The 24,434-nt window shown below is 48.0% G+C and overlaps 4 protein-coding genes across 4 annotated transcripts in view; 3 read left to right on the plus strand and 1 right to left on the minus strand.

The window, feature by feature from the left end:
• Window positions 1-7,588: 7,588 nt before the first annotated feature.
• ENH_00085120 (hypothetical protein, conserved) lies at window positions 7,589-9,431 on the plus strand (the record flags this gene model as incomplete). Its single annotated transcript, XM_013583546.1, has 2 exons — window positions 7,589-8,608; window positions 8,826-9,431. 2 exons carry the CDS (start codon window positions 7,589-7,591, stop codon window positions 9,429-9,431), a joined length of 1,626 nt encoding a protein of 541 aa, XP_013439000.1.
• Window positions 9,432-22,123: 12,692 nt separating this feature from the next.
• On the plus strand, window positions 22,124-22,603 carry ENH_00085130 (hypothetical protein; the record flags this gene model as incomplete). The annotated part of the gene is made up of 1 exon (XM_013583547.1): window positions 22,124-22,603. One exon carries the CDS (start codon window positions 22,124-22,126, stop codon window positions 22,601-22,603), a length of 480 nt encoding a protein of 159 aa, XP_013439001.1.
• A 506-nt stretch (window positions 22,604-23,109) lies between these two features.
• On the minus strand, window positions 23,110-23,355 carry ENH_00085140 (hypothetical protein, conserved; the record flags this gene model as incomplete). Its single annotated transcript, XM_013583548.1, has 1 exon — window positions 23,110-23,355. One exon carries the CDS (start codon window positions 23,353-23,355, stop codon window positions 23,110-23,112), a length of 246 nt encoding a protein of 81 aa, XP_013439002.1.
• A 1,016-nt stretch (window positions 23,356-24,371) lies between these two features.
• ENH_00085150 (hypothetical protein, conserved) overlaps window positions 24,372-24,434 on the plus strand; it is a gene marked incomplete at both ends in the record, with an annotated part of 3,962 nt that continues 3,899 nt past the window's right edge. The window contains one exon of the mRNA XM_013583549.1: window positions 24,372-24,434. This exon is cut by the window's right edge and continues 305 nt beyond it. Coding sequence (XP_013439003.1) covers window positions 24,372-24,434 — 63 coding nt within the window.

Raw genomic sequence — 24,434 nt, forward strand, 5'->3', positions numbered from 1 at the left:
CGGCTGATGGAAAGCTAGAGGACAGCAGACAGCGCCCGGTTGGATGAGGTAACGAAGGACACTGCCCGCAGCGCAATTGTAGCGCAAAGCTTAGTGCTTCATTGGTCACTGAGTGCACAGTGCTCCATAATCATGAAAACAGCCTTTCAATGCGTACCGCTTGTTGACTATGGGAGCGGCATAAAGCACGCGTAGTGAGGATCCGCACATGTAAGCAAGTACGTACGTCCTCTGCTTGGCTTATTCGCAAGCGGTGCATCGCGAGCCAGTAACATGACTCTTTTCATGCTCAACAACAGGCCACAACCATTTATTTGACTTTTTACGAATGGAGACATCGGGCCTAGGTTCTTTATGCGTCTCTTTGATACATGTACCGTCACTATTTTCCACGTTGATGCGCGTAAGGCGAATTCATCCTAGGACACCTGGCTATTCTCCAGCGCAATTGATGATACGGTCGGTACAAGGGCGATTGCAGGCAACACTCGGACCTATGAAGGGTTTGTCGTGCCGTCATTACACGCTATGTGTTTATGCCGCTCAGCTCCTTAGTGAAGTCCTGTTTGTGTGTCTGTAGTATTTCTATGTTGGCTCCTAAGAGATTTTTGAGGGATTTGGCGGGATATACGAATGGGGAAAGTGACTTCCGTAGCTGCCGCTGCGGGTTTGCCTGCCAAATATTTGCGGGCCAGGACCTGCAACCCTTCGGAGGCAAGTTCGGTTTAGCGCCTAAGTACCATACCAGAGCTTGGCGTCACTGATAGTGCTATGCGAGCCGCTTTCATGCATTATAGTGTTGCAACAAGCCGGCCTCTACTCCAAAGATTCTAGGGGTGGCTTTTGAGAGAAAATCAACGGAGGGGAACTTTGCAGAATTGAACCGCTCCAGTAACGTCAACGTTTGCAATCTGAATTGTTGAAGGACGCAGAGCTCGGCAACATCCTACCCGCTGAAAAACTGTTCCATCCAACGAAACTCACAGTTGTGAGGAACGTTTCTATGCACTGTCCTCAGAGGAGGTACTCGGCAAGGTTTACTGAAAAGTGTCTTGAAGCGTGCGCTAGCGTGGGAAAATTCAGAATTAGCGATTGCTTGACGTTATACTGACATGGTTGGCTCTACTACAAAATAGGTGCCTCAAGCAAAATCGTAACGAAGCTAAAATTCATAAGTGTTCAGTTCCACTGCCTTCAGCGCTGAAACCTTGCAGCTAAAGCTGCACTTCCTGGGCTTTTTTTGCCATACTCAGCACCAAGCCCTCATCCTTACGTAGCAACGGGAAAGCTGTCTGCCTGCTTTGAACGTTGACAGATTACAGGGAAAGGTATTGGCAGTCATCTACTTTCTCAAGCTGCGCATATAGCGCTTATGTTTTACTCTATTTAGCGTGGATTTCGCCCTCCGTTACGGGACCCGGCACAGTGTATCTCATCTTTTACGACTTTCGGTGCCCTGCACCAGCCGAGTGGATAACCACATTAGCGCATGACGATAACCTTTTTAGAAGCACAGAAAAGGTCAGATTCATGGAGATACGTCTTTGGTTGCTCGCTCTCTAGTTATGCAATACTGCTCTTGCGTTCTTGGCATTTTTTACACCATGGTTAATCGACTTTAGCGACGGCGAAACAAATTGGATTTCTGCCTTCTTCTTCAGATTTTCACACTGGCTCTATCGTTACAGGGCGTCGACCACAGTACGCGAACTGGCACAGCTATTTTTGTGATATTTTCGGTTGATTGTCTCGCAACCAAAGCGACAGAAAGGAGCTAAGCAACAATTCCTAACTGCCCGTGTGCATAGCACAGGATGAGCTTATGGACTCCAAATTCCTATACCAGCTTAGTATGAAGTAGAGAATTCTTAGTTATCGCTTCTTCTGCTGCAGGGTACTATAGGCAGATGAGAACATATGAAGCTTGGTTACAGTGTCCATCGCTACTACTGGAATGCTTAGAAGTGGTGGTCTCCCAGCCTGCAAAGACAACTTATTTAAAGCCGCATGATAATGCAGCACGGTGTGCTGTACTCATGTCGTACAAAAGGTGCACCACGCGCATGGTCCTGACCTCCAGAGAAATCCCGAAGGTCTGGGTTCATAGCTCTCTAGGTAACGCATAGGGTTGTGACATTGATCACTTCTAGCTGGAAAAATGTTGCTGCTATTCTCCATGAGGAATATTGTGAAAAGTTATGATGGTGCAGGCAAATATTTAGTGCCGTAAGGTAATAAAGTCATGCAATACGGTTAGCAAGACTTTGTTACGTTTGCCTCTGCCGGGATCACGAGCTCGTCCAATGGATTCGCTGGCGTACATGAGGATCGCGCAAACTTACTTGGCTGGCGCGCGGGGTGGCTCCGGCACCACCCTGTCGTAGCTATGAGCAGCGCATTGCCTGTAATTTGCTAGGCCCGCCCCTAGAGGGTGGCTCCACAGCAGAATTTGTGGATCGCTGCTTCAGTTGGTATTTCGTCACCAGGCGCAGCAAATGGCTGCACTCTGAGAGCCGTTGTCGTGCGGTAAACGCATTGCGCGGAAGCCAGCATTTTCATTGTTCTCAACAGCGTGCAGAATTTGCTCTCTGAAAGCGCCTATATTGCGCCGCAGTCGAATTGCGCTCTCCTTCCTGGCCGTGTTGCCGATGTGCTGCGAAACATATTTCGGAATCCTTAACGCAAGCATTTTGCCGATTACCTGCTTCATTGCCGCATGTCTTATTTTGGTTAAACTTAGCATGGGCTTTTTTTGGCTGACCCACGTGCTCGCGTGAAGAAACAACTCCCGCAGGTCATGCACAGCAGAAAACCAATGATGTGAGGTCAATGTGGCTCGATTGTTTGATACGCATTGGATCCATTCACCCTGGCTATACGAAAATTTCGCTGCTGCTGGGGGTTCGGTGTTATTGTCTTTCCGCACTGAGGGGATTGTGTATGGGTTTGACGAATCCCGTAGTTGCCGAAAGCTATGCTATTTTCTGCTGCGTTGCGTGCTGAAAATGGCGGAGGAAAGGCCACTAAATAGAAAATACTTGGACAGGCGTGCCGGTGGAAATGTCAGCGCAGAGATGCTTCGTTTTGCTGAAGCGTAGTGGGAAAAAAGGAAGCAGCAGCAGGATGGGCAAATACATATTTCGTCATTCTACCGTTCGAGTGCTAGGGTAGCATCAACGCTGTTGATAGCTTGTGTTTCAATGTTGCAGCCAGAAAAGCGTGTTGCTGTATATTATTGTTTTCTCAGGCAGGAAAATGCTCATTAAAAGGAACCTGCTATGTTGCCAGTGAGGCTCCAATCACAGTATTTCGTGCTGGTTGATCATGTTTAGAGTTTTCCTTACGCTGTTGGTCCAACAGCTTTTGTGACCTGCTGATCTGACCGGCCAGGGTGATCTGTGACTATTTCTTTAGCGCAGTATGCTGTTACTGCTCTTCCGTAATGGGAATGGCTTGCCAAAGAGTGCTCAATTTACTGAACCCTTAGCTGTCCAGGCACAGTTGCGCTATTGCCCCAGCTGGCAGTGCTAGTAAGAGTGCCATTTCATGTTATATTAGCACAGGGTGAGAATGCGCTCTGTGGACCGTGCGCATTAGGCTTCGTATGCAAAAAGAGCACCTGAATCGCCTTCATTGGAAGATTTTCTGGGTAGATCTCCAGAATGAATCTATATTTTTGAATTTGTTTGGCTTTTCGTGGTTGAACTGGAACAGCTCATAATTGAACGCTCCATTGCTATGGCTCTCTTGTCCTGCTCTGGAGGTGATTGCTAGAAATACATGTGCATGGAGATAATTATTCTACATTCTACAGAGGCCCTAAGTCAGTCAAGATGATTGCTAGAGTGGCAGCTAATAACGATGTTTCATTTTCAATAAGCAGGCAGTGCTTTCATGCAGTAAATATTAAAAAAGGAGTAGCATCACACGAAAATTGTGGGAACTGGTAAATACTTCGTTGGAGCGCAAAATAAAGTTTTACAAAAAAAGTTATATTTGAGCGTTGTACAGCATGGTCTGTAGGTTATGAGGTCACCATGCTGTTTGGTTTTGAGAGCACGCTATGAACAAAGTGTGTTCTTGTGAGAGTACGAATTTTTCCCCTAGTGGAATTCCATGATTGAAGCGCGTGCTGCAATTAGCTCTACAAGCCTTTTCTTTTTGTTGGCCTTCTGCAAAACCTATCAGTGATCCTTGTACAATGGAGCTTTGCGGTGACGCAAATATATATAGACACATTTGAACGCTACGGAATCATAATAGTAAACAGCGTCACTGCAATAATTGAAGTCAGAGAATTAAGAAAGAGGCGTAGGTAAGTGCAGGCTCTCTCCATGGAGCCGATATGGCAATTCTTTCGTTGGTGGAATAATCACGAAGATATTCAAATGAACGGTGATACACGGGATACACACACACAGCACTCACTTCAGCTGTTATTCCTATGCACAGTCCACAGAGCCAATAATACAAAGAGCATAGCTAGAGTAACAGTCCATGACTCTTGATTCCATATATCCTCAATTTCTATTTCACTTATTTGTTAATCGAGGATTTCGTCGGTAAACTCAGTGAAAACTGTATTTGTATTAGAGAACGCAAGATTATCTTGGGTTTTTTGGGCTTTCGCGTTTTCCTGCATCAAACAGTATTCTTAGAATACTGCATGTTCTCCAGTACAATAACAGAGATTATGCACGCGATTTAATAGTTTTATAACTAGGGCGCTAAAAAGAAATGTCGTACACCTGCAGTCAATATTCCAGGTTATAGCTAGCTAATCTAGGAAAAGCCGCTAGAAAGACGATACGATGTAGAAATGCCAAATTTCTTTGTGTTCCTAGAACATGATCTTACTAGTATATTAGATTGCGCTGAACAACTGTGCCTCATTGTATTTCCAAACGCTGTCGTTTGTTGCACAGGTCACGGACGGCCTCAAAGGGTAAACGACACGCATTATGCCTAGCAGATGACCTGCATCTCTCTGAGAATTGCTTTTCGCTTTGTCTGAAGTCACTATCCAAGCAGTTTCTAGAGAAACACGTACGAAGATCCAATCAATGTGGTAGCTAAAAATCTGAAAAGCACACTTCAAAAAAAGATTCCAGTATCGCGAAATTGGCCCTGCGACTCTAACGCAGTTCACCATTGACCATTGTTCCAAGAGTGGCTTGTGTAAACGCGTCCTGCGCAGTCATCATGCAAAAACAGATATTCCACATTTCTACAGTGCAAAACCAAACAGCACTAATAGGTCTACCCCATGTGCGATCAAATAATCTTGAGCCATTAATGCTCAGCAGGAAAATGGTCCTTGTGCATTTCAGCATTGCGCGGCTCGCCGAAACCACAACGCAAGCATTTGGACATACCAAGAAGAATGCTCAATAATTTGCAGAATTTTGCGGCGTTTTTGGGACATTAGAGCTATTAGATAGGATGTCGAGGAGTTCATCGTTGAGCAAAATGACCAGAATTACAGAATACAATCACATCGGTCGCGCGAGTGTGGCAACAGCTTTGTAGTTTCCTGCAATGCAGCCAATCAGCCAGTCACATAGTCGTCCAATATACCTTCAACTCAAGTACCTGTATGTTCAGTTCACTATTTTCTCGTCGTTTCCATTGCCATGGTATTGGCATTTCTATCCCCGAAACATAACATTACCCGAGTGCCACTCGCCTCTCAAACCACATGTGTACAAAAATGCTTAACAAATTTACATGCTTCCCGTTTATTAATGTTTGCGGCTTGATAATTCTTTTTGGAATGCGTACTTCACTGTTCTCAAGGAACCAACCAGAGTATTTGCTAAGGCAGGGAGCAACCTCGATCCTTCGTTCAATGCACAATAAACAGCGAATAATAATTGAGAGTTCACCTACTTGTTTTTCATTAATGCGGCTATAATTTTACTACTACCACTTGAGGCGATATTTCTGCCTGAGTGGTGACAAACAGTCAGACCATGGTGGGAAATCTGTAGCACCCGAGAGTAGCAAGTGTTGCCATTCATAGATACCACAAAGGGAGCACGAAACATATCAATCCTCATATTGGTTATTGCGAGGCCGGATTCTCAGTCCAATGATGCTCATTTAATGCACTCGTGTAGCTTCTTGTCACAATAACTATGCTTTTATTGGTTCCCAAGGTGCTTCTCGTAGACGCCGACGATCGGCATGACACCATTCAAGAAGCGCACAGTCTACAGCTTTCACACAACCTGTGGACGCACGCAGGTATACTCAGCAGCCAATACATTCTCTATGGACAGAATGGCATATAACGATGTGGAAAGCGTTCCCCAAAGGGGTTTGCATATCCTATAAAAGAAAACCCATTTTTTAGGATCTCCATTACTCGCTGACAGTAATCTTTCTGCTGTTCAATGACTGTGGTTGATGACCATTATACGGCGTCGATGCGCGCGAAGTGTAGACCATATACTCTGCTATGAGCACTAAACGCAAGCACGCAGCGACACAAGCACAATGAAAACCACTTTCGCCTGCATAGCCTTCTTGCACTGGAGAGGACACCGTCAGCTGAACGCGAATTTTTGCAACTTTGAGCATACTTCAACATTCATTCACAGCGGAATCCACAAGGCAATCTAACAGAGGGTATTTTAAAGCTATTGACTGATGTGGCACAACTGACACAGCCCGAGTCAACATGTTTGAATTGGAAACGAACTATGTTTCAGTGTTCTCGAATTCCTCTTTCGCGATAGGGCAGGACACTCGGCACTTCCAACCTAGTGTTGCTAGAATAGTAGGCTTTATAGTTTTAACTATGTCCTATACTATGCGCAAGTATGAATGACGCTCTGCACGGCAAAGAGCAAGAGCATATTATTCTCTAGAATTTCTAGTAGCAGCACTAGAAGAATTGAGCCTCAGCAATTAGCGCTTTAAATATTGCGGTGGTTTTGTGTTTCCTTCTATTCTAGGAGGTCTGTTCGCGACATTTTGCTTTGACATCACGTGGCGTGTGCAAATTCCGGGTAACTAATAGTCTAATGCACTTAGCATTGGACATTTGCCCTTAATGGGTTGCCTTGTAAGAGGTGCTTCTTAGCATTGGACATTTGCCCTTAATGGGTTGCCTTGTAAGACGTGCTTCCACGAAAGCCAAGAAGAAGCATAATGGCACCTTCGAACTCACCAGAAAATGGACTGCGCTCACTTAATCCAAACGACGATTCGAATGCAAAATAGCCGATATGGAAGCCTTAGAGAGACACAAAAGTACAAAACAGGATTTCTATTAACAGTCAAGGCGAAACAGCAACCGCCAAGAAAGACGTCGCTACGCTCCATGATTAATTTTGGTACTGCAGCCACGCCACCTTGGGAAAATAGCAAAGCACTAGAACTCGGCATGAAACCAAGGCATCACAAAAACTTCAAACATCCTGAAGGGAATGATTAAGGTCGGAACTAAGTCATTGAGAGATCTAACACTCACACTCTTACAGGATGTTTATCAAAAGAAGGTAACCCCCCTTCAGTGCGTCCTTTACGGAAAAAATTTAGTGGGAACGGAGTTCGTGCTTTAGCAACGAACCCCGCTCAAGACATGCTTTTCTCCCGCATTAAATATTTCTACAGACTCAAGCGCAGGGGCAAGAAATCGCTGTATATGACGTACTACGACTTGAAGAACGCTTTTGGATCCATCCCCCACCAGCTTATACATGTTGTCTTACAGTATCAACGGCTACCGCAGCACGTCCGTGAGGTTATTGCTGACCTCTATCAAGGAGCGAGCTTCTGCATCTCAACGAGAGAGGGCTGTACTGGACGCATAGATAATCAGTGGGGAGTCAAACAAAGATGCCTCCTCAGCCCCATCATCTTTAACCTTGCCATTGAGCCTTTCCTGCAGCGGCTAACAGCGTGCAACGAAGGCCTTGAAATGCGTACGACGAATGGGAAACCACCTGTGATGGTTTCTCATACGACGTATGCAGATGACTTGAAGACTGTGGCCGCCACACGCTCGGGTATCAGCAAACTCCACCAAGTGGTTGAAGATTTCCTTCAATGGACGGGACTTGAGGCCAACCCGTCCAAATGTGCAACGGTGGGATGGAAGGTGCATGCGGCCAAGCAGCTACGAGACCCTGTCAAGCTCACCTTACACAAGGAGATTTTACCAGTGGTGAAGCTGGGAGAAGCCTATAAATACCTGGGGGTCAAAGATGCGCTGGAATCACCAGTTCATCACAACCAAATCCTTTCCGTCATGCGCAAGGCCAAAAAGCATATAAGCAGGCTTTTAAGATCAGAGGTTCTCCCCTGGGAGAAATTAGATGCGCTGCGCACTTTTGTACTGTCTCGACTGGACTATCACCTCAGACACTGCTATCCTTATAAACAGCACCTGGTAGCATTCGATACTCACGTACGGGCCTCTCTGAAGGCAGCCTTCAAGCTCCCGAAGAGCACGGTCAAAGAGGTATTTCACCAGCCAATCCCTCATGGGGGAATGGGCTGTACATCGATACAGACGACAGCAGCCGCAACGCAGATTGGACATGGTATCCAAGCGCTCAACAGCCCGGATGACATGATCCGAGCGGTTGCGGAAGGCCAGGTGATGGAGGTCATTAAGCGGGCATTTGTACACGCCCAAAGATGAGAACAGCGTCCGAAGGGCTATTCTTGCCTACCATAACGGTGAAGACATAGGATGTCTTAGAAGGATAAGCAAGAAGGTGGATATAAGAATCCTCTGCTCAGAACTCCCAGGAATTATATCGATGAGCAAGACGCGAACCGTAACTGGAACCAATGGATGCTATGTGCCTCAGAAAGCAGATGGAGCCGCTCTAGACCAGAAGCAGCTTATTAGAAGTATTAAACAGCATATAGTGGAACAACAGAGGGATGTGTGGAAAGAGAAGGTGGATCAAGGATATTCTGTGGCCTACCAGACAGCGGATAGTAATTCTTTTCTTCTGGGAACGACTCGTCTTAAGCCAGAAGAAATCATATTCGCCATCAGGGCGAGACCTGCGCAGCTTCCCACACGTGCATACCTCAAACGAATCGGTGTAACGAAGGTATCCCGTTGCCGCCACTGCACAGCTGACCCTGAATCCCTCGCTCATATCCTCAACCACTGCCCGCACAACATTGACAGTAAGATAAAAGCAAGACACAACAAGGCAGTGGAGAGGATTAGAACAGCCATAAAACACAGCGCGGGGAACAGGGAGAAAACACTCTTGATTGACAGTTGCCCGGACGATAAGGAGACACGCTTGAGACCAGACATTACCCTGCAAGATGAAAGGACGAAGACAATAAAGATTGCAGATGTCGCGGTTGTCTTCGAAGACTACAAGAAAAACTCGCTCGGGTCCTCCTGTATTCAGAAGGAAGAAATATACAAGGATCTCAAGACACGATTTTAAAAACGTGGGTATCGGGTATCAGTGCGTCGGTATACGGCCCTCTCGGCTGTATAGCACAACGAAAAAGAAAGGTGCTTACAGAACAGCTAGGCATTGCGGAACTCACTGCATGGGTCTTACAACGCAATATTAGCACTGATTGTATCCGGTATAGCAGTCAGATCTGGGGTTTTCATATCGCTGACAACGGTTCACGACGAGCTCGAGGCGGGCGCCGCTTTCACGCAAACACCACACAGTAAATAATACGCTAATGATGCATTTATATCTAGCCACACTCGGTAGCAACTCATGTGGGAAGGCAAGTGAAAACGGTTGGCCCTTGGCTTTGGGCGTGCCGTAGGAGTTGAGGCTCCCTCCAAACGTTCCTTTTTCTTTTGGGAGACATTCCCCCCACTCCAAAACCCAGCAAGCAAAGCTTCCTACAGACTCAAGTTGTTGGCAGCTGCAAGAGAAAACGTCCACGAAACGTCCGTAGCTCTCTTGAAGCAGAGTGAAGTAAAATGTTGTCGCGATCTTATGTTCGCTTCCAGTCTCCCGCTGCCAGCGTTGAACGAGAGCCATATATTCCTCAACACAAAAGCACTACTTTATTGGCTTTCCGTATAGGAATACCACACAATATCTGGACTTCCAGTTAAGACGTTTAAGGCATTCATGTGCACAGCCTCTAAACCGCGACCCTCCATTTTCCCGCTTTTGCGCCATTCCGCAAGCGGCTTGTTCTAACCCCAGTATTAGCGCTCCCGCCCAGAGCTTCCGCACCCAAATTTGCTGAGGGAATAAAAACATCCTGTTTATCGTAACAGCTACACGAATCTTGAGAGCAAATGAAACGCACACTGGTCATAAAACACGAAGGTGCGCTAGTCAATGTGACACATAGATAGCACAGGACATCAAAATCAGCAAATGCAGCGCAACTCATAAACAATACTCCAGAAAATCTGGACTCACACATTCGCTCAAGGGTGCGGCGTAGTATTGCCTGGAAAGCACACATCCGGCTAGTCGCGTCAGCGGGGGCACGAGAAAATTGACGAACACGCATAATAAAGCTGCCGATATACTATGCCGAAAGTAAGAATAATCGCGCTAACAAACAGATTGTCCTAGAAATTCTTGGGAGCGAACTGTTCTATCCGAGAAACACTCCGCGTGAAACCCTATTCTCTGACCACATTGTGTCGCATTTCATGTAGAGTGCTTCTCGGGCGCAGCAGTCTGCTCGCAAGAATTTCTCCGGTGAACTGTTCGTAATAATTCTTATCCAGACTTTCGGCGTCGTGTAGCCGCACATTTATTCTGCGTGTTCTTTATTTTGCCTATGTTATCACCTGCCGAACTAGTCGGATGCGTACTTTGTATGCAATGCTGTTTGAGCGGCGGCAGCTGCATTATAGTCGCGCGTTTTTGCCTCCTCATTCTCTAGTGGGGATGGATTTAGCGTTCCTTTTCAGAATGAGTGTTTCTCAGAAGCACATGGAGTGAAATGCGCGATTCCGCAAGCGCCGTGTGCCGCATCTCACGTAAAGCGAGGGCTCTGTGCCGCATCTGCCATACAGCGCTTCTGCGAAACAATGATCCTCAGCAACTCTAGTGTCGTCGGGCCACACTCATCACTTTTCACAGCAGCTGTTGTACGATGCACGCGCAGTGCTACATTAACTTTTATATTATGCGAACGCAGCATGCTTGGGCAGCAGCCTTGTTCTTCAACTATAAACGGTTCACGAGAGCGCCATTGAACAGCTGCATGTAACAGTGCAGTTGAGCTCTGTGTAATATTAATGTCCAACGACAATAAAAAACCTACAAGATGGCCTAGTCATGCAGTTAGTGATATTAAAGCCAGTTAGTCTGAAATTTTTCAAGATAATCAGACGGACGAACTAACAGTGTCTTGCCCGATAGCACGCGAACAGAAATGCTACTTGAGAATATGCAAGCTGAAACACAGCCAGTCGAGGCACCACCTGGCCACACTGCAGTTTTGACACTCCCCTGGATAGCAGTCGCTGCCTGCATGGACGCTGCTTGGCCAACCGTACAGAGTTGCATCACACGAAAAAGTCTGTTTTCGCGGACACGAGCCAACAATGCAGAAATTCTTCGTGCAGGACTCCCTGCGGCCGCTTCTGTGTGTCCTTTCATATTTTACGCAGCATTGTCGTTTCAATGAAGGATTGAAAGTGTCCTAGGGATATTAAGAGAGTCCTAGGTGGTGATCCGGAAACGTCCGCGCCCTTGGCAGAAGCTTTTTACCATAGTCTCGCAGGACTAAAGAGCATCCGCTATTCCATTGACGCTCAAAGGCACTTTGGCACAGCACCTAGAGACAATGGGCGCGTACTTGGTGCACTAAAGTTTGAGGGTCCTCGTGGTCGCCGAAGCTACAGCGTATTATTTCATCATAATTTGCAGTCTACAGTGAATAGATGAAGAGCGTTAGCTTGAGCCTAATACTGAGGATGGCGTCAACTGCAGATGCCTGCGGTGTTCATAAGTGCTCGCTTCACTACTTTATTGATTGCAGTGTAGTCTGCTGTGTACATTAGACGTCAGCTTACATGACCCTAAAGCATTACAGAGGATGTCTCCATCGCGTTTATCTTCAGCAGTTGCAAGATATTCTACGAGAATACAGCTCCAAAAGAGCAAAGCAGGACACCTCTGAAAGTTCCACGTGTTTTTCAGAGCTGCCTGCATCTTAGTCTTCTAGAGCTTCTCTGCCCCCTGAAGTTACATGATGACAGTTCCCAACGTTGTCAAGCACAGTTTACTGAGAACCCAGAGTAACTAGCTTGGTCTACGATGAAATAACGTATTGTAGGTCGCCACCTTTCTTCTATCCTCCGTGTCTTGCTGGCTTAAGGAGACTTGCTCAGCTGTTACAGAAACAAAGCAGATACTAAGCGCAGTAATCCAGGTCCTGTTATTATACAAACTGTGCGGCAACCTTCTTCACTTGTTGGATCCTGCGCGTCTGATTCTGTGTACGCAGCTTCACTTGTATGCGTAGCCGCTACCAAACTGCGGAACTGCCCATTCGCGCCCTTGAAGGCACTACCAAAATATCATTAACTGTAGTCGTTTTCTCAAGCTGTGAAATCGATTTTCCCTAAATGTCCACGCACTCGGGGATCTTTATTTCTCTGCCCTATGGGGAGGAAGCCTGCAGCGCTGCCGCTGCTATCGCCAGCCCCAATCTGCAGGTATTCACAGACACGTCATGCTCATAGATACTAATTTGCTGATAAATTGCGTTAAATCAATAGTAGGAACAATGGCGTGTCCTTGTACATCGTGTCAACCTCTTATGGGTCACCATGTAGCTATCCTCTTACGGTCAGCAGTAAACCCCGCTGTAGTGCGTGAGTGCTACATATTTCGTACTCTTGCAGGCTTACCCTTCCGTAAAAACCTTAATTAGTCTTTGAGTCTTTGCTCGCTAGCACTGTAGAAGTGTGTACTTGAGATATTCATGACCCAGCTGGTCTCTTTTGCGTAGAGCACTGCAGGCAAAAAGCAGTGGCTATGTCTCAGTTATTAGCGATGGGGTATACGAGAGGTCCTATTAAGCTGTTGGCAGAAAACTTGGCTACCTTTACGACACACTTGTTCAGCCATTCTGTGATTCGCACTAAGATTGCGACTGCCGACAACACCGTCACCGGTGCGTGTCGCATCCTCACCCGACCAGCAAAGCAAGAACGAGAAGGAACGACTTTAATGATATATGGTTTCCAGAAGTCGAAACAGAACGGTCATATATTTGTAGACGTTAGGCGACCCATGCGTCGGTAGTAGACAATATTTCATGGAACAGCTGAGTTGTGGGCTGTCCAGCATCGTAGACGCCGCAGAGAACACAGTGCACTACAGTTCTAATTAAAGGAAAACACGAACATTTCGATTCTTACCTAAAGTGTGCGAAGCAGTCTCGGAGGCATCGGAAAGCAATTGCTCTTGACAGCATTTAAAGGCATTCCGAGAGTAACGAACGAAACCAGTGGCGCTCGAAAGATGCGCGCGCATAAGCAAACACACGATTCTTCGCACAGGCACAGCCTGAGGTGACATGGAGGCCATGCATCACAGAAATCCCTGAATTATACGGGTCTCTCCTAATCTATTTTCTGCAATGCCGAGAACCTGCGGTGTTTAGTATTACTACCACATTTGAAGATGCATGCGCCTGCAGTGGTCGCTCTACTGCGCAGTTTCCCATGCCAAGGGCCATGCTGCGCTGAGCAATAAAGCTTTTTGGACTTCCGTCAGAGCTTTAGTTTGTCGCAGGCTGCTTGCTAAAGGCTCACGCATATGCTACATTTTTGCCTGCGCGATTTGTCTACGCTGAAACAAGGCAGTGGTTGTCGCTGGAGGGCAAGCGACCATTCATGCAGGGCATGGTGCACTTGTCTGTCCCTTGTTGAACCAGCCCTTCATGCCCAACATAATCTCTTCGGAGCGGAACACGCCTCGTATAGCGAATCAATTAGTCAGGTTTACCCGTAACAAAGTTTGTTCCCTAGGACACTTCCCGTAAACATATGCATCCCAATCGTGAGCCACTCTCGCCGGCCTGCAATAAAAGGAGAGCTTCCTACAGCTGCCCTATATTACACCTAAATACGGCTAGTGTGCAATGCCGCCAGGCCATATGTAAGACAAAATCTCCCCGCAGGGTTAGAAAGTCTCTAATTTCCTCCCAGACACACAGTTATGTCTTGCAACTGAAACGCAACATGAGGGGCAACTGGTCTCGAACTGACATTGAGGCTCGTCATTGAGAACAAAGGGCAGTTTTGCCTTGAACTGCTATAGGCTTCTTCATATTTTCAAATTCAAAGAGCGTATTCAGCACCACTAACCATGCTTTGATACTCAACTGAGTATCTACAATAACAGCTTCTATTTAAGAACTCAGGAGCCAAACCTGACCTGCATAACGAAATGTTGGGGATACAGCAGCCGCTAATGGGCTGTTGCGCGCTTTATGCCTATGGCACGCAGCTCGCCACAGCCGCCGCGAGCCTTGAAACTACTTATATGCGATTCTGCCAGAAGTGAAAGGCCTACGTACAAATCTTACGCGGGTGCACAGATTCATTGGCGATGGTGTCCGAAAATTTAGCGTTCAGCTATAAAGGTAATCAAAGCACAGGGTAAAACCGGTAAAGCAGGACAATGGCCCCATTGACGCTGTGCAAAACATGCCTCCACGGGTTTAGCTCTTAGCGTGCAATGTTTACCAAACTAATTCCCGCAAACGTAGCTTACCAAGGCAGTCTGATGAACGGGATTACGTAGAGTCACTGTTTAAAGGTGGCACAGTTTGCGCATCCATAATGTGGGAGCATCGACGACAGAAGCGCCGCGATCACGTTCCTAGGCCTACCGCATTCGACCGTCAATGCACCCCAGACCACTACGCCAAACATAATTCGTAAGACATTAGAGGCTCTCTCGTGCTAGCTACAGTATCTGAGTGACAGTATGGAGATGCAATGAGCGCCGGTGACGCACAAATGCGAAAAATCTAATATGAAAAGCTGATGGAAATGCTTTTAATAAGCCTAGTGTGCACTAAATTCGGAACTCGAAGCAACCTAGTGGTAAGATGTAACCATGCGTGGAAGCAAAATTTAAATTGCTTAGTAGGTGAATCTCTGGGATCTTCTGTATGATAGGTGTGTCAGACACGACGCAACTATCTTACCAAGAACTACAATACCAGACGGGTTTCTGCGGAATTCGAAACCATGGTCCTTTACCGATGCACCGAGCGAACGTGCTTCTCGCCTCTATCTGCAGAATCCTAGGTACAACGCAGATAAAAATTTTTACAGTATCTACAGAGTACATAGGAGCGCCCCCAGAGATTTTGATTTCACTTAGTGGCACTGGCCAGCTAGGGTGTGAATACGAGAAGCCGGTATTAAGACAAGCAGACTGAATTAAAGCGGCATAGCTTGCATAAATAGAACGACTTCCATGTACGCTCGGACACCGCTCTGTGTGACCCAGCCACTGTTAGGCATTGTGCACCGCTCGTGTCTGCCTGTTTGTTATACACAAGACCTTGATTAAATTTGAAAACTGTGCATTTGTAGACGCTTTCAGAGCAGAGATAATCGTGTATATCCTGACTGTCCCAGTTGCTCCGCGCAGTTAATAAAGCACTTACTCGTTAGGATCCTGATATTAAATGAAGCGTTATGACAGTGATGGTAGTGACTGCAGTTTCACGTGTGCTGGCTTATTTTGAGTACTTGCACGTAGAGCGCTAGAGCTCCACGGCGCCGTCTATGACTTCCAGACCACCGCTGTTGAGACTGAGCGACTACACGACTTAGGCTCGTCTGCAAATCGGCTTCCAGATTGCTGCTTGCGCAACGAATCGAGATACCTGTAGGCAACTAGTCACTCCGCAACATGCTTTTCGAGACAGCTGGCGTCAGTGAGTGCTAGAGTGTAGGCCGTCTCATACTTTGGCCTATGGTAGATCACGAACTGCTCATCCCCCTAGTTGGATCTCTAAACCGATTTCAGTGCTTGAAAAAAAGTTTTCCGCTGCTCGGAAATAACTCTAGCCGCTTTTTTCTCCAGTGCTATGGATCTGTACACGCCTTCCCGCATCGTGAAGAATAGCGTGAGAGAATTTTTGACATTGCTTTTGCGAGATTTGAAGAATATATATGTGATTTTCTTCGTTTGCATGACTGAGAACAGGGCAAGGATCAAAGCATTATTATAAGGTGCATTTCTCTTTCACCAGTAAGAGATCACAGCGCTCAGTCCGCGCCTCAACCTCTAAACCGCCTACACGTCATCAGTTAGTTATCCTCTATAGGTCACCAGCAAGCCCCATTGTAGTGCTTGCGCGCTACAGTAATCATGCATGTTTGCGCTTCCTATTTTGTGTGCTTGTTTTGGGCTGTATCATGGTACCAGACTACGAGACTCACGCACAAAGAGTCTACATCAGCTTCAGTCCTGTCACTCAAAAGGTTGTTTACTCGAAGGCTACCATGAAGTAGTGCTCTACTTGATTACAGGGAAAATAATTCCGTTTAATCTCACAGGCAACTGTGCACGCATTGGCATTGGCCAACGAAGAATATAAACTTGTCGATAGCTGTATTACGCCAAAGGCGGACCAGTAGCAAAGCAGCTAGGACGGAACGCGCTAAAACGAATACGGCCTCTGACGAGCTGACTTCACAGACTGTTGTGCGAAGCCCTCAGTAGTAAATTCCCCTATGCGCCGTGCAGCGTGAATACCCGTGGGTTGTCTGGTTCGGCGCCGTTACCAATAACTCGGAAACTCTTTATCTACACTGGTGCATTGAGAACTTCGAGAGGATGCCCGCTGTATGGTGGACATGTTCAGACTGAAATGGCTAGCGCGATTTCTCCGAATGTCGACCGTGTATTTCTCTGATTAGCACCGTGAATCACTGGTTAATGCTCTTCTGGAGACTCATTATGAAGTGACTATGCGAATGTTACGGCTCGCACGGGATAAGCTGCCCTGATAATACAATCTGACAAGCTGGCATCCGATGTAAATGGTAGACAATGATAGCATGCCGTAGACAAAGGAAAAAAGATACCCGTGGCCGTGTAAAACTAGTGAAGACGGATATGAGAAAGAAATTTGTCTGGAGAGTCCCTTGATTCCTAGCAACATTTCTCCGCCGCTGCCTGCTGCCTTTTCCCCATGACGATTCGGGATTACCTTTCTTTGTGTGCCAGCCTTTGGGAGTAACTTTACACCCCAGACGCTCACATATTGGCGTACCTTTCCATACTGGAGGTGACGGATTTGAGCGAACGCTTTGAAGAGTTTTCCAAGTGCTCCGTGCTTAACAAGCCAAAATAAACTAATATTACTGAACTTAGAGAACCTTCGAGCCAGTCAACGTACCTGCCTGAGCGATTAAGCACATCAGTTTTATTCGTATAGCCTCGATTTTCAGAGGTCTACGTTGCTGCTGCTGTGCCAACTTCCGCAAGGCAGTAGTCTCTGCTGCTGCGGTGCCCTCTAATCGATCAGCATTCCGCTATGCCCCCAGGCTTCTTAAGATTTGTGTAGTGTTGCTTATGCAAACTGCGGGAGGCATAAACGTACGGTGCTTAGAAGAATTCTCTTGTTCAAATCCAAAGTGGATTTGCAACTTGTAGTGTTATATGGCAGTAAGATATAAGCGTACTTTTGTGCGGACGTTGCGCGTTTCAAGGGGACAAAGGAAGGAAAAGGAAGACGAAATTTAGCTTCAGAGCCTTGTTTATATTTCCCCCTTTGGTTGGTTGGCCGCTTGACCTTTCGCAAGCGACAAGAAAACTGAGCGCCTGAGGCACAACTCTCTTTGTGCTCCATTTTTCTCATCTGCGCTTTTTCTCGAATGCGTTCTGTCGTAGAAGACAAATGGTCTACTGTCCTGTTAGCCTCTATACAGTGCGATTATAGCTTTGGGAGTAGGCTGTAGAAAACTGGGCTTCCCTAGAAAATGCGCGGGAACACCAGTCTCGGCTCTTAGATAAAATATGAAGAAATGTTGCACGGATTGGTCGTCTACCTTCATTGGTAGCCGTCTTATGAAACACTTTACCGATGCATCCGCCGTGAGGTGCTGTGGTCTAAATTAATCCTGGTGTGCATTCCGGAGACCTGTGCTTATTTAAAGTGTTCCTGGGTGCCCACTGGGGAAGATTATCACTGTTGAAGAACGTGATGGCCTGTTCTAAAACCGTGCCAGTGCTTGGTAAGAAACTTGACACATATGCCCACTTCTGCGTGTGTACAGGGAGGGAGCCAAGAGCAAAACGTTTTTTGCAAATGCTCCAAAACTCTTTCGGAAAGCTGAACATTGTGGCCTCTGGTGTTGGTGCACGTTCGCGTAAAGTGTGCCATTCCTTGAGAGCGCACGGAAGAACTCGCGCTAACGGAACGTTCGTTAGGAGCACGGCATAACGCCATCTCTTTGTTTGGCAGGAAGGCTGCCAGATGCCCTTATGTGCAGCCATGAGTGAAGAACAGCCTGAATTGGTGTTGCTTGTGCACAAAAAGGCCGACTTTGCCTGCGCATGCTCCTGGAAAGGCTTAACGGAGGCTATGTGATAGGCCGGTACACATATGAAAAGACTCACGAATTGGGAGAGATACAGAGGCGGTGGGAGCCGTGTAGTTACGTCGAGTTTGTCCATGTTATATAATAGGCTAATATATACTTCTTAAGCCGCGCGAAGGGAGCGCTCCGACGACCCCACGGACCTTATATTTGTCTTCACTGGCGTTCCCAGCACATCCTGCTGGGGAAGAGTCCAAATATCCAGCTTGTGCGTTTGTCTGAACGGAAAGTCTATGACTCCCAAGCAACGACGCCGCCCCGCTACCCGCTAATGGTTGGCAGTTAATCGTGCAGTCTTCCTGCGCTGCTAATCTGAACTAGGTCAACTAGCTGTCTAAAATGTGTAAAAACCACAAAAGTGCAGCGACTTTGTTGCGGCACACAGCGCAAAACTTCGGTTCGATCGCAGGAGCTGATAGCGAGTGATAGAGAGCGTCTCAGACGCACTTGTCTAGCTAGCGGCGCTTCCGGCGCATATTCCGCAGTATTGAAATCTCCATCGAGAAGAGTGCAATAATTTTTAAATGAGGGCAGCAAACATCCTAACATACAGGAGATTTCGGTCGTTCCTCCTGTCGCTAAGTCGGGCCAAATTGTGCCTGCTCAGCCTTCACTGATCTGCTATTCTGTTTAGCCGGGCAATGCCCTGAGCTTCTAAATGTATAAAAAATATACAGCTGGAAGAATGGGCTATGCGCGCCCAGCTACTGGCCACGCTACAAAGGGCTGCGCCAGAGAGCGCGGAGCGCAAGCTATTTGGAGGCTTCTTTCCAGTTCAAATGATGACAAACCTAACAGCGCACATGGTTTCCTTTGGCCAGGCAGCGCGCTGTGAGGAAGGTCTTTGCGTGGCTGTTCAGCTTGCAGCAAACTCAGATAGCCATTAGGCCTCCATAGATAGTGAGCTAAGCAGCCACTAGATCAACGGAGATAGAAAATAAATGAGCGGAGAAATTCTCGGGCTAGAGGTACACTGTGCTTTCAGTTGCGCTTCAAGGCTAGGAGCCCAGGTGCCGCATTGCAGCGAAGCGGGCGCGCAGTGCAAATGCCGACGTTTGGAGGGAACGAATAAAGAATAACAAATGCAATTTCCGAAGAATTGAATGTTTGTGTTTTTTGTTTCAAATTTTTGCGTTTCAAAGGGCGGCTTCTTTAGAGCATGAGTGTGCACTTTATGCCTCTGAGTGCACTAAGGCACTCCAGATTGTTTCACCTTCTCGCTGAGAGTTGTAAGGTCTCGCGATTCAGAGGCAGCGAATAAGCAGCGGGCCAGCAGCGAGCAGCAGCTCTGCTAGGAACGGCAGACAGAAAGAAACTTCCACCAACTTTAAAATAGGGGGAATGTGCAATTTCCTGCTTGCTGGCAGGCAATCAGTAAACTTTGTGATAGACGTTGTGTGACAGTTTGCGCCTCCCAGCCTGGCCCTGAGGCCCAGATCTAGACTTGCGAGATAAATGCAAATAAAAGACTATTGGGTTTTACCTGAGAGCCCCTTTGGTGGCTCTCAGAAGAAAGTGCGTAGGCATTTCCTGGGGCTCTCCATCGACAAGTCATTTGGTGAAAGTGGCGGTTGCGGCGGTTCAGCACAAACTAGAGATGTCCCTTTCAGTGAAAATATGTTTAAACTCTCGAAATTCCCAATTAAGAAAACCAAACTGGGCTGGGAAATTGCGCTCGCACGAGACTTGCTGGTCAGCATCTAGCAAGCCAAACAGAATGCCTGCAGGAGCCACTGAGTGGCAATTTGCAGCTTCGGCATTATAATTGCTTAAGACTTTGTTGACAACAAATAAGGGACTCAGTGGATAGCAGATGGCATTTGCTTCATCGGCTTCTGCTTAGCAAGCAGGAGGTTCTTTGAATCGCCATTATAATCAAAACTGCAACTGGGGAGCCCCAGTTTTTGCAGACTCTGCCAGCAAACGCTTAAACTCATCATTCGCAGTTTAGCCATTTGGGTTTCAACTATTGCTTTGCTGAAACAGAAGCTTCTGGCACTGCAGCCGAGAGAGCCAGCTGCTTTTGCTGCTGCAGCAAAAGCAACTATTAGCTGCTGTCAATTCCTCAGTGGCTGCATGCGCATGCAGTACTTTGGCTGCATGCAGTTTGGTCGCCGTGGGCCTCCAGCGCGCCGCTTTGCCTGCGGCTGCTGCTGCATGCATCAGTGCCTGCAAGGAGAACTTTGGCTATGCTGCAGTAAGACCTTAAGGCCCCTAAATATCAATTACTGGGGCCTCTAGAGGTCTTTAGGGATACTGAAAAGTCCTGAATATCCTTTAGGAGTCTCGGAGAGATTGGCGGGAGTTTAAGAGAGCTCACTGGGCTCAGACTTAGTCCTGTAACGGATAAATATACCCTCTAGCCGTCACCTTGCTGCTGCCGCTGGTGCTGCTGCTGCTGCTGCCGCTGCTGCTCTTGCTGCTGCTGCAGTCGATGCTCCTTTTGAGCCGTGGAAGAGCCTAATGGCTGTCTTATTGGCTCTGCTGCTGTTGCAAAAGAAGGGAATTTTGATTAAGGCGGGATTTGCCTGGGGCTTAGCCAGCGGTGTTTGCTGCTGAGCCAATGCTGCAGCAGCAGCATGAGACTTTCAACTAGGAAATCCGCTTGATCTTTGGAGTTTCCCTTTGTTTTAATTTAGATTTGGTTAATTTAATGGATTTTAAAACAAAAAAACGAGAAAGAAATCGGCAACTAGTGCAGAAGACACCCACTCAAAACGACCATGTGGAGGCGACGGTGGGGTGGTAATAAACACACTGTGGAACTTCGTGCTAAAAAGCGGACTAAACTTCTTCTAATTACCTTCTAATCATAAAGAAATAATTTATTTATTCATTTTTTGTCAAAATTATTCAGAAAGAAACCCAAATTAGTCCATTTCAGCGCCAAAATCGACCCGCCGGGGCTGCCGGCGGCTGCAGCCCCAGGGTGGACTGGTCCAAGGGAGAGCCTCAGCTGTTTTGGTGGAAAGAGAAGAAAAATAAAAACATAATTTAATGGAATCTGGCTTTTTGAGGTGTATGTACACCACAATGATCAGCTAGACCGAGGCAACACCCCCCGCATAAACAGAAGCTCCGTTGTAGGCACTGACACAAGCAGCAGCAGCAGCAGCAGCAGCAGCAGCAGCAGCAGCAGGCTTGTCTTCTCAGCATCAGCAGAGGCCTTAGAAGCGCGATCCAGGAGCTGCTGCTGTGCTTGGATAATGGTACTTATGAGCCAGCTAAGCACCTCGCGCTGCTGCTGCTGCTGCTGCTGCTGCTGCAGTTTGTTTGCTGCTGAAAGGATGTGAAGCAGCCCCAGGTGACTTCGCGCGACAGCAGGTGTCTGTACACGTCAGAAAATGCGGCTTGCGAGGAGCCAAACCCTAAACCCTAAACCCTAAACCCTAAACCCTAGACCGCAGCGAATGCGGCTGCTGGAGAGCCCCAGGCCACCTGCACCACGAGCTGTTTCTGCTGCTGCTATACCGGAAGCAGCAGCACGGGCAGCGTGAACTGCAACAGCAACAGCAGCAGCAGCAAGCAGCAGCAGCAGCAGCAGCAGCAGCAGCAATGTCAACAGCGTGCGGGCCTCGTGCTGTTGAAAGCCAGTTTGCCTGCGTGCCGCTGCACACCATGGCGGCAGCAGCAGCAGAAGCAGCAGAACTGCAGCAGCAGCAAAAGGAAGAAAAGCAGCAGCAGCAGCAGCAGCAGGAGACGGAGAAGCAGCAGCAGCAGCACCAGCGAGTTATGGAGCAGCCCCAGCAGCAGGAGCTGCAGCTGCGCATGCAGCAGCAGCAGGGGCAGCAAAACGTGCAGCAGCCGCAGCAGCAGCAGCAGCATGCACAGCCGCCGCCGCAGCAGCAGCAGCAGCAGCAGCTGCAGCAGCAGCAGCAGCAGCAGCAGCTGAGGGGAGTAATGACTTGGAATGTGGCGGGCTGGAGATCTGCTGCTGCTGCTGTCAGCAAAGACTGGGGCTCTATAGAAGCCTTTCTGCAGCGCATGCACTGCGACTTGGTGTGTCTGCAGGTGAGCAGCAGCTTAAATAAATAAATAAATAAATAAATAAATAAATAAATAAATAAATAAATAAATAAATAAATAATAAATAAATAAATAAATAAATAAATAAATAAATAAATAAATAAATAAATAAATAAATAATAAATAAATAAATAAATAAATAGGAATTTAAATGAATTAAAATGTTCAAGACAGCAAGTGGTGGCTAGGTAATCTGCTGGGAAAGAGGGGAGGCTCCGCGCAGCGGGACTCCACGTGCTGCTGCTGCTGCTGCTGCTGCTGCTGCTGCTGCTGCTGCTGCTGCTGCTGGTGCTCTTGCTGTTTATGGAGACGTACTGTTTCTGCTGTTGCTGCTGCTGCTTCCCTTGTTGCTGCTATTGCTGGCACTAGACGCGACACTGTTGCTGCTGTTGTTGCTGCTGCTGTTGTTGCTGCTGCTGTTGCTGCTGCTGCAACTGTTGCTAGAAGTCGTACTGCTGCAGCAGCAGCTGCTGCTCTTGTTGCTGCGTTTATTGCTGCTGCTGCTTCACCTGCCACTACTGGAGCTTCTTCAGTCGCTGCTGCTGCTCCGGGTACCAACACTGCTGCTGCTGCTGCTGCTCTTGCCGCCCCGCCTCACCCCTGCTGCTGCTTCTGCTGCTGCTGCTGCTGCTGCTGCTGCTGCAGGAGGCTAAGACGGGAGCTGAGACAGTCCGCGCCAACCCCAGGGGCACAGGAGCAACACTAAAGGGTTGGGACACTTTTTGGAGTTGCTGCTCTCCAGAGGCCCGCAGGGGGCTCATGGGTGATTTGCTGCTGCTGCTGCTGCTGCTGCTGCTGCTGCGGTTGCTGCTGCTGCTCTTGCGGTTGCTGCTGCTGAGGCTGCAGCTGCTGGGCTGCTGCTGCTGCCGCGGGTTTTTTGCGCGGGGGTGGCAAAGAGGCGTAGCTGCTGCTGTTGCTGATGTTGCTGCTGCTTTGGTTGCTGCTGCTGCTGCCCGCTTTGCCGATTCTGACACAGCCCCGCTGCTGCTGCTGCTGCTGCTGCTGCTGCTGCTGCCGCAGGCTACAGCGGCGTCACAACAATTGTCCGTCAGGGCTGCACAATACGGGCGGACTCCCAGCCGTTTAGTCGGTTCATATCTCTTGAAGACTCAGCAGCAGCAGCAGCAGCAGCAGCAGCAGGGCCAGCAGCAGCAGCAGCAGGAGCAGCAGCAGGAGCAGCAGCAGCAGAACCGGCAGTTGACTTAGCTGCACTGCTAGGGCGGCCTCTGCCGGCGACACTGGGTGGCCGCGGCTTTCGCTGCAGCAGCAGCCCCGCTGCCGCCGCTGCTGCTGCTGCTGCTGCTGCTGCTGCTGCTGCTGGGGGGGCCCCTGGGGGGGCCCCCCACGCGTACCTAGACCTGGAAGGCAGGGCCCTAATAACTGAACATGAGGGTTTTGTTGCTGCTAATGTTTACTGCCCTGCCAGCGGAATGTTGTGGGAAAGACTTGTTTACAAAATGCACTTTTTGCATGCGCTGCGCGCGCTGCTGCTGCAGCAACGGTCCGCCCCAAACCACGATTTAGGGTTTGCGGCCTGCGGGCAGGTAGTGAGGGTTTAGGGTTTAGGGACTGCAGCTAAAGGCTTGAGGGTTTGGTGTGGGGTTTCACCTCAAGGTCGGTTTGAGGGGAAGAACTGGAGCAGAGAGCTACGGTTCAGGGTTTAGGGTTTAGGGTTTAGGGTTTAGGGTTTAGGGTTTGTTGCTGCAGGCTGCTGCGCGGAAAGCCAGTGCTGCTGCTGGGAGATTTAAATGCAACAACAGGCTTCAAAGACACGAACATGCTTGACGCGGCAGTGAACATAAGAGACCTGTGGCCCCCTGCAGCAGCAGCAGCAGCAGCA

The sequence above is a fragment of the Eimeria necatrix genome, genomic scaffold, assembly GCF_000499385.1.
Source record: "Eimeria necatrix Houghton genomic scaffold, Enh_scaff97, whole genome shotgun sequence".
NCBI lineage: Eukaryota > Apicomplexa > Conoidasida > Eucoccidiorida > Eimeriidae > Eimeria > Eimeria necatrix.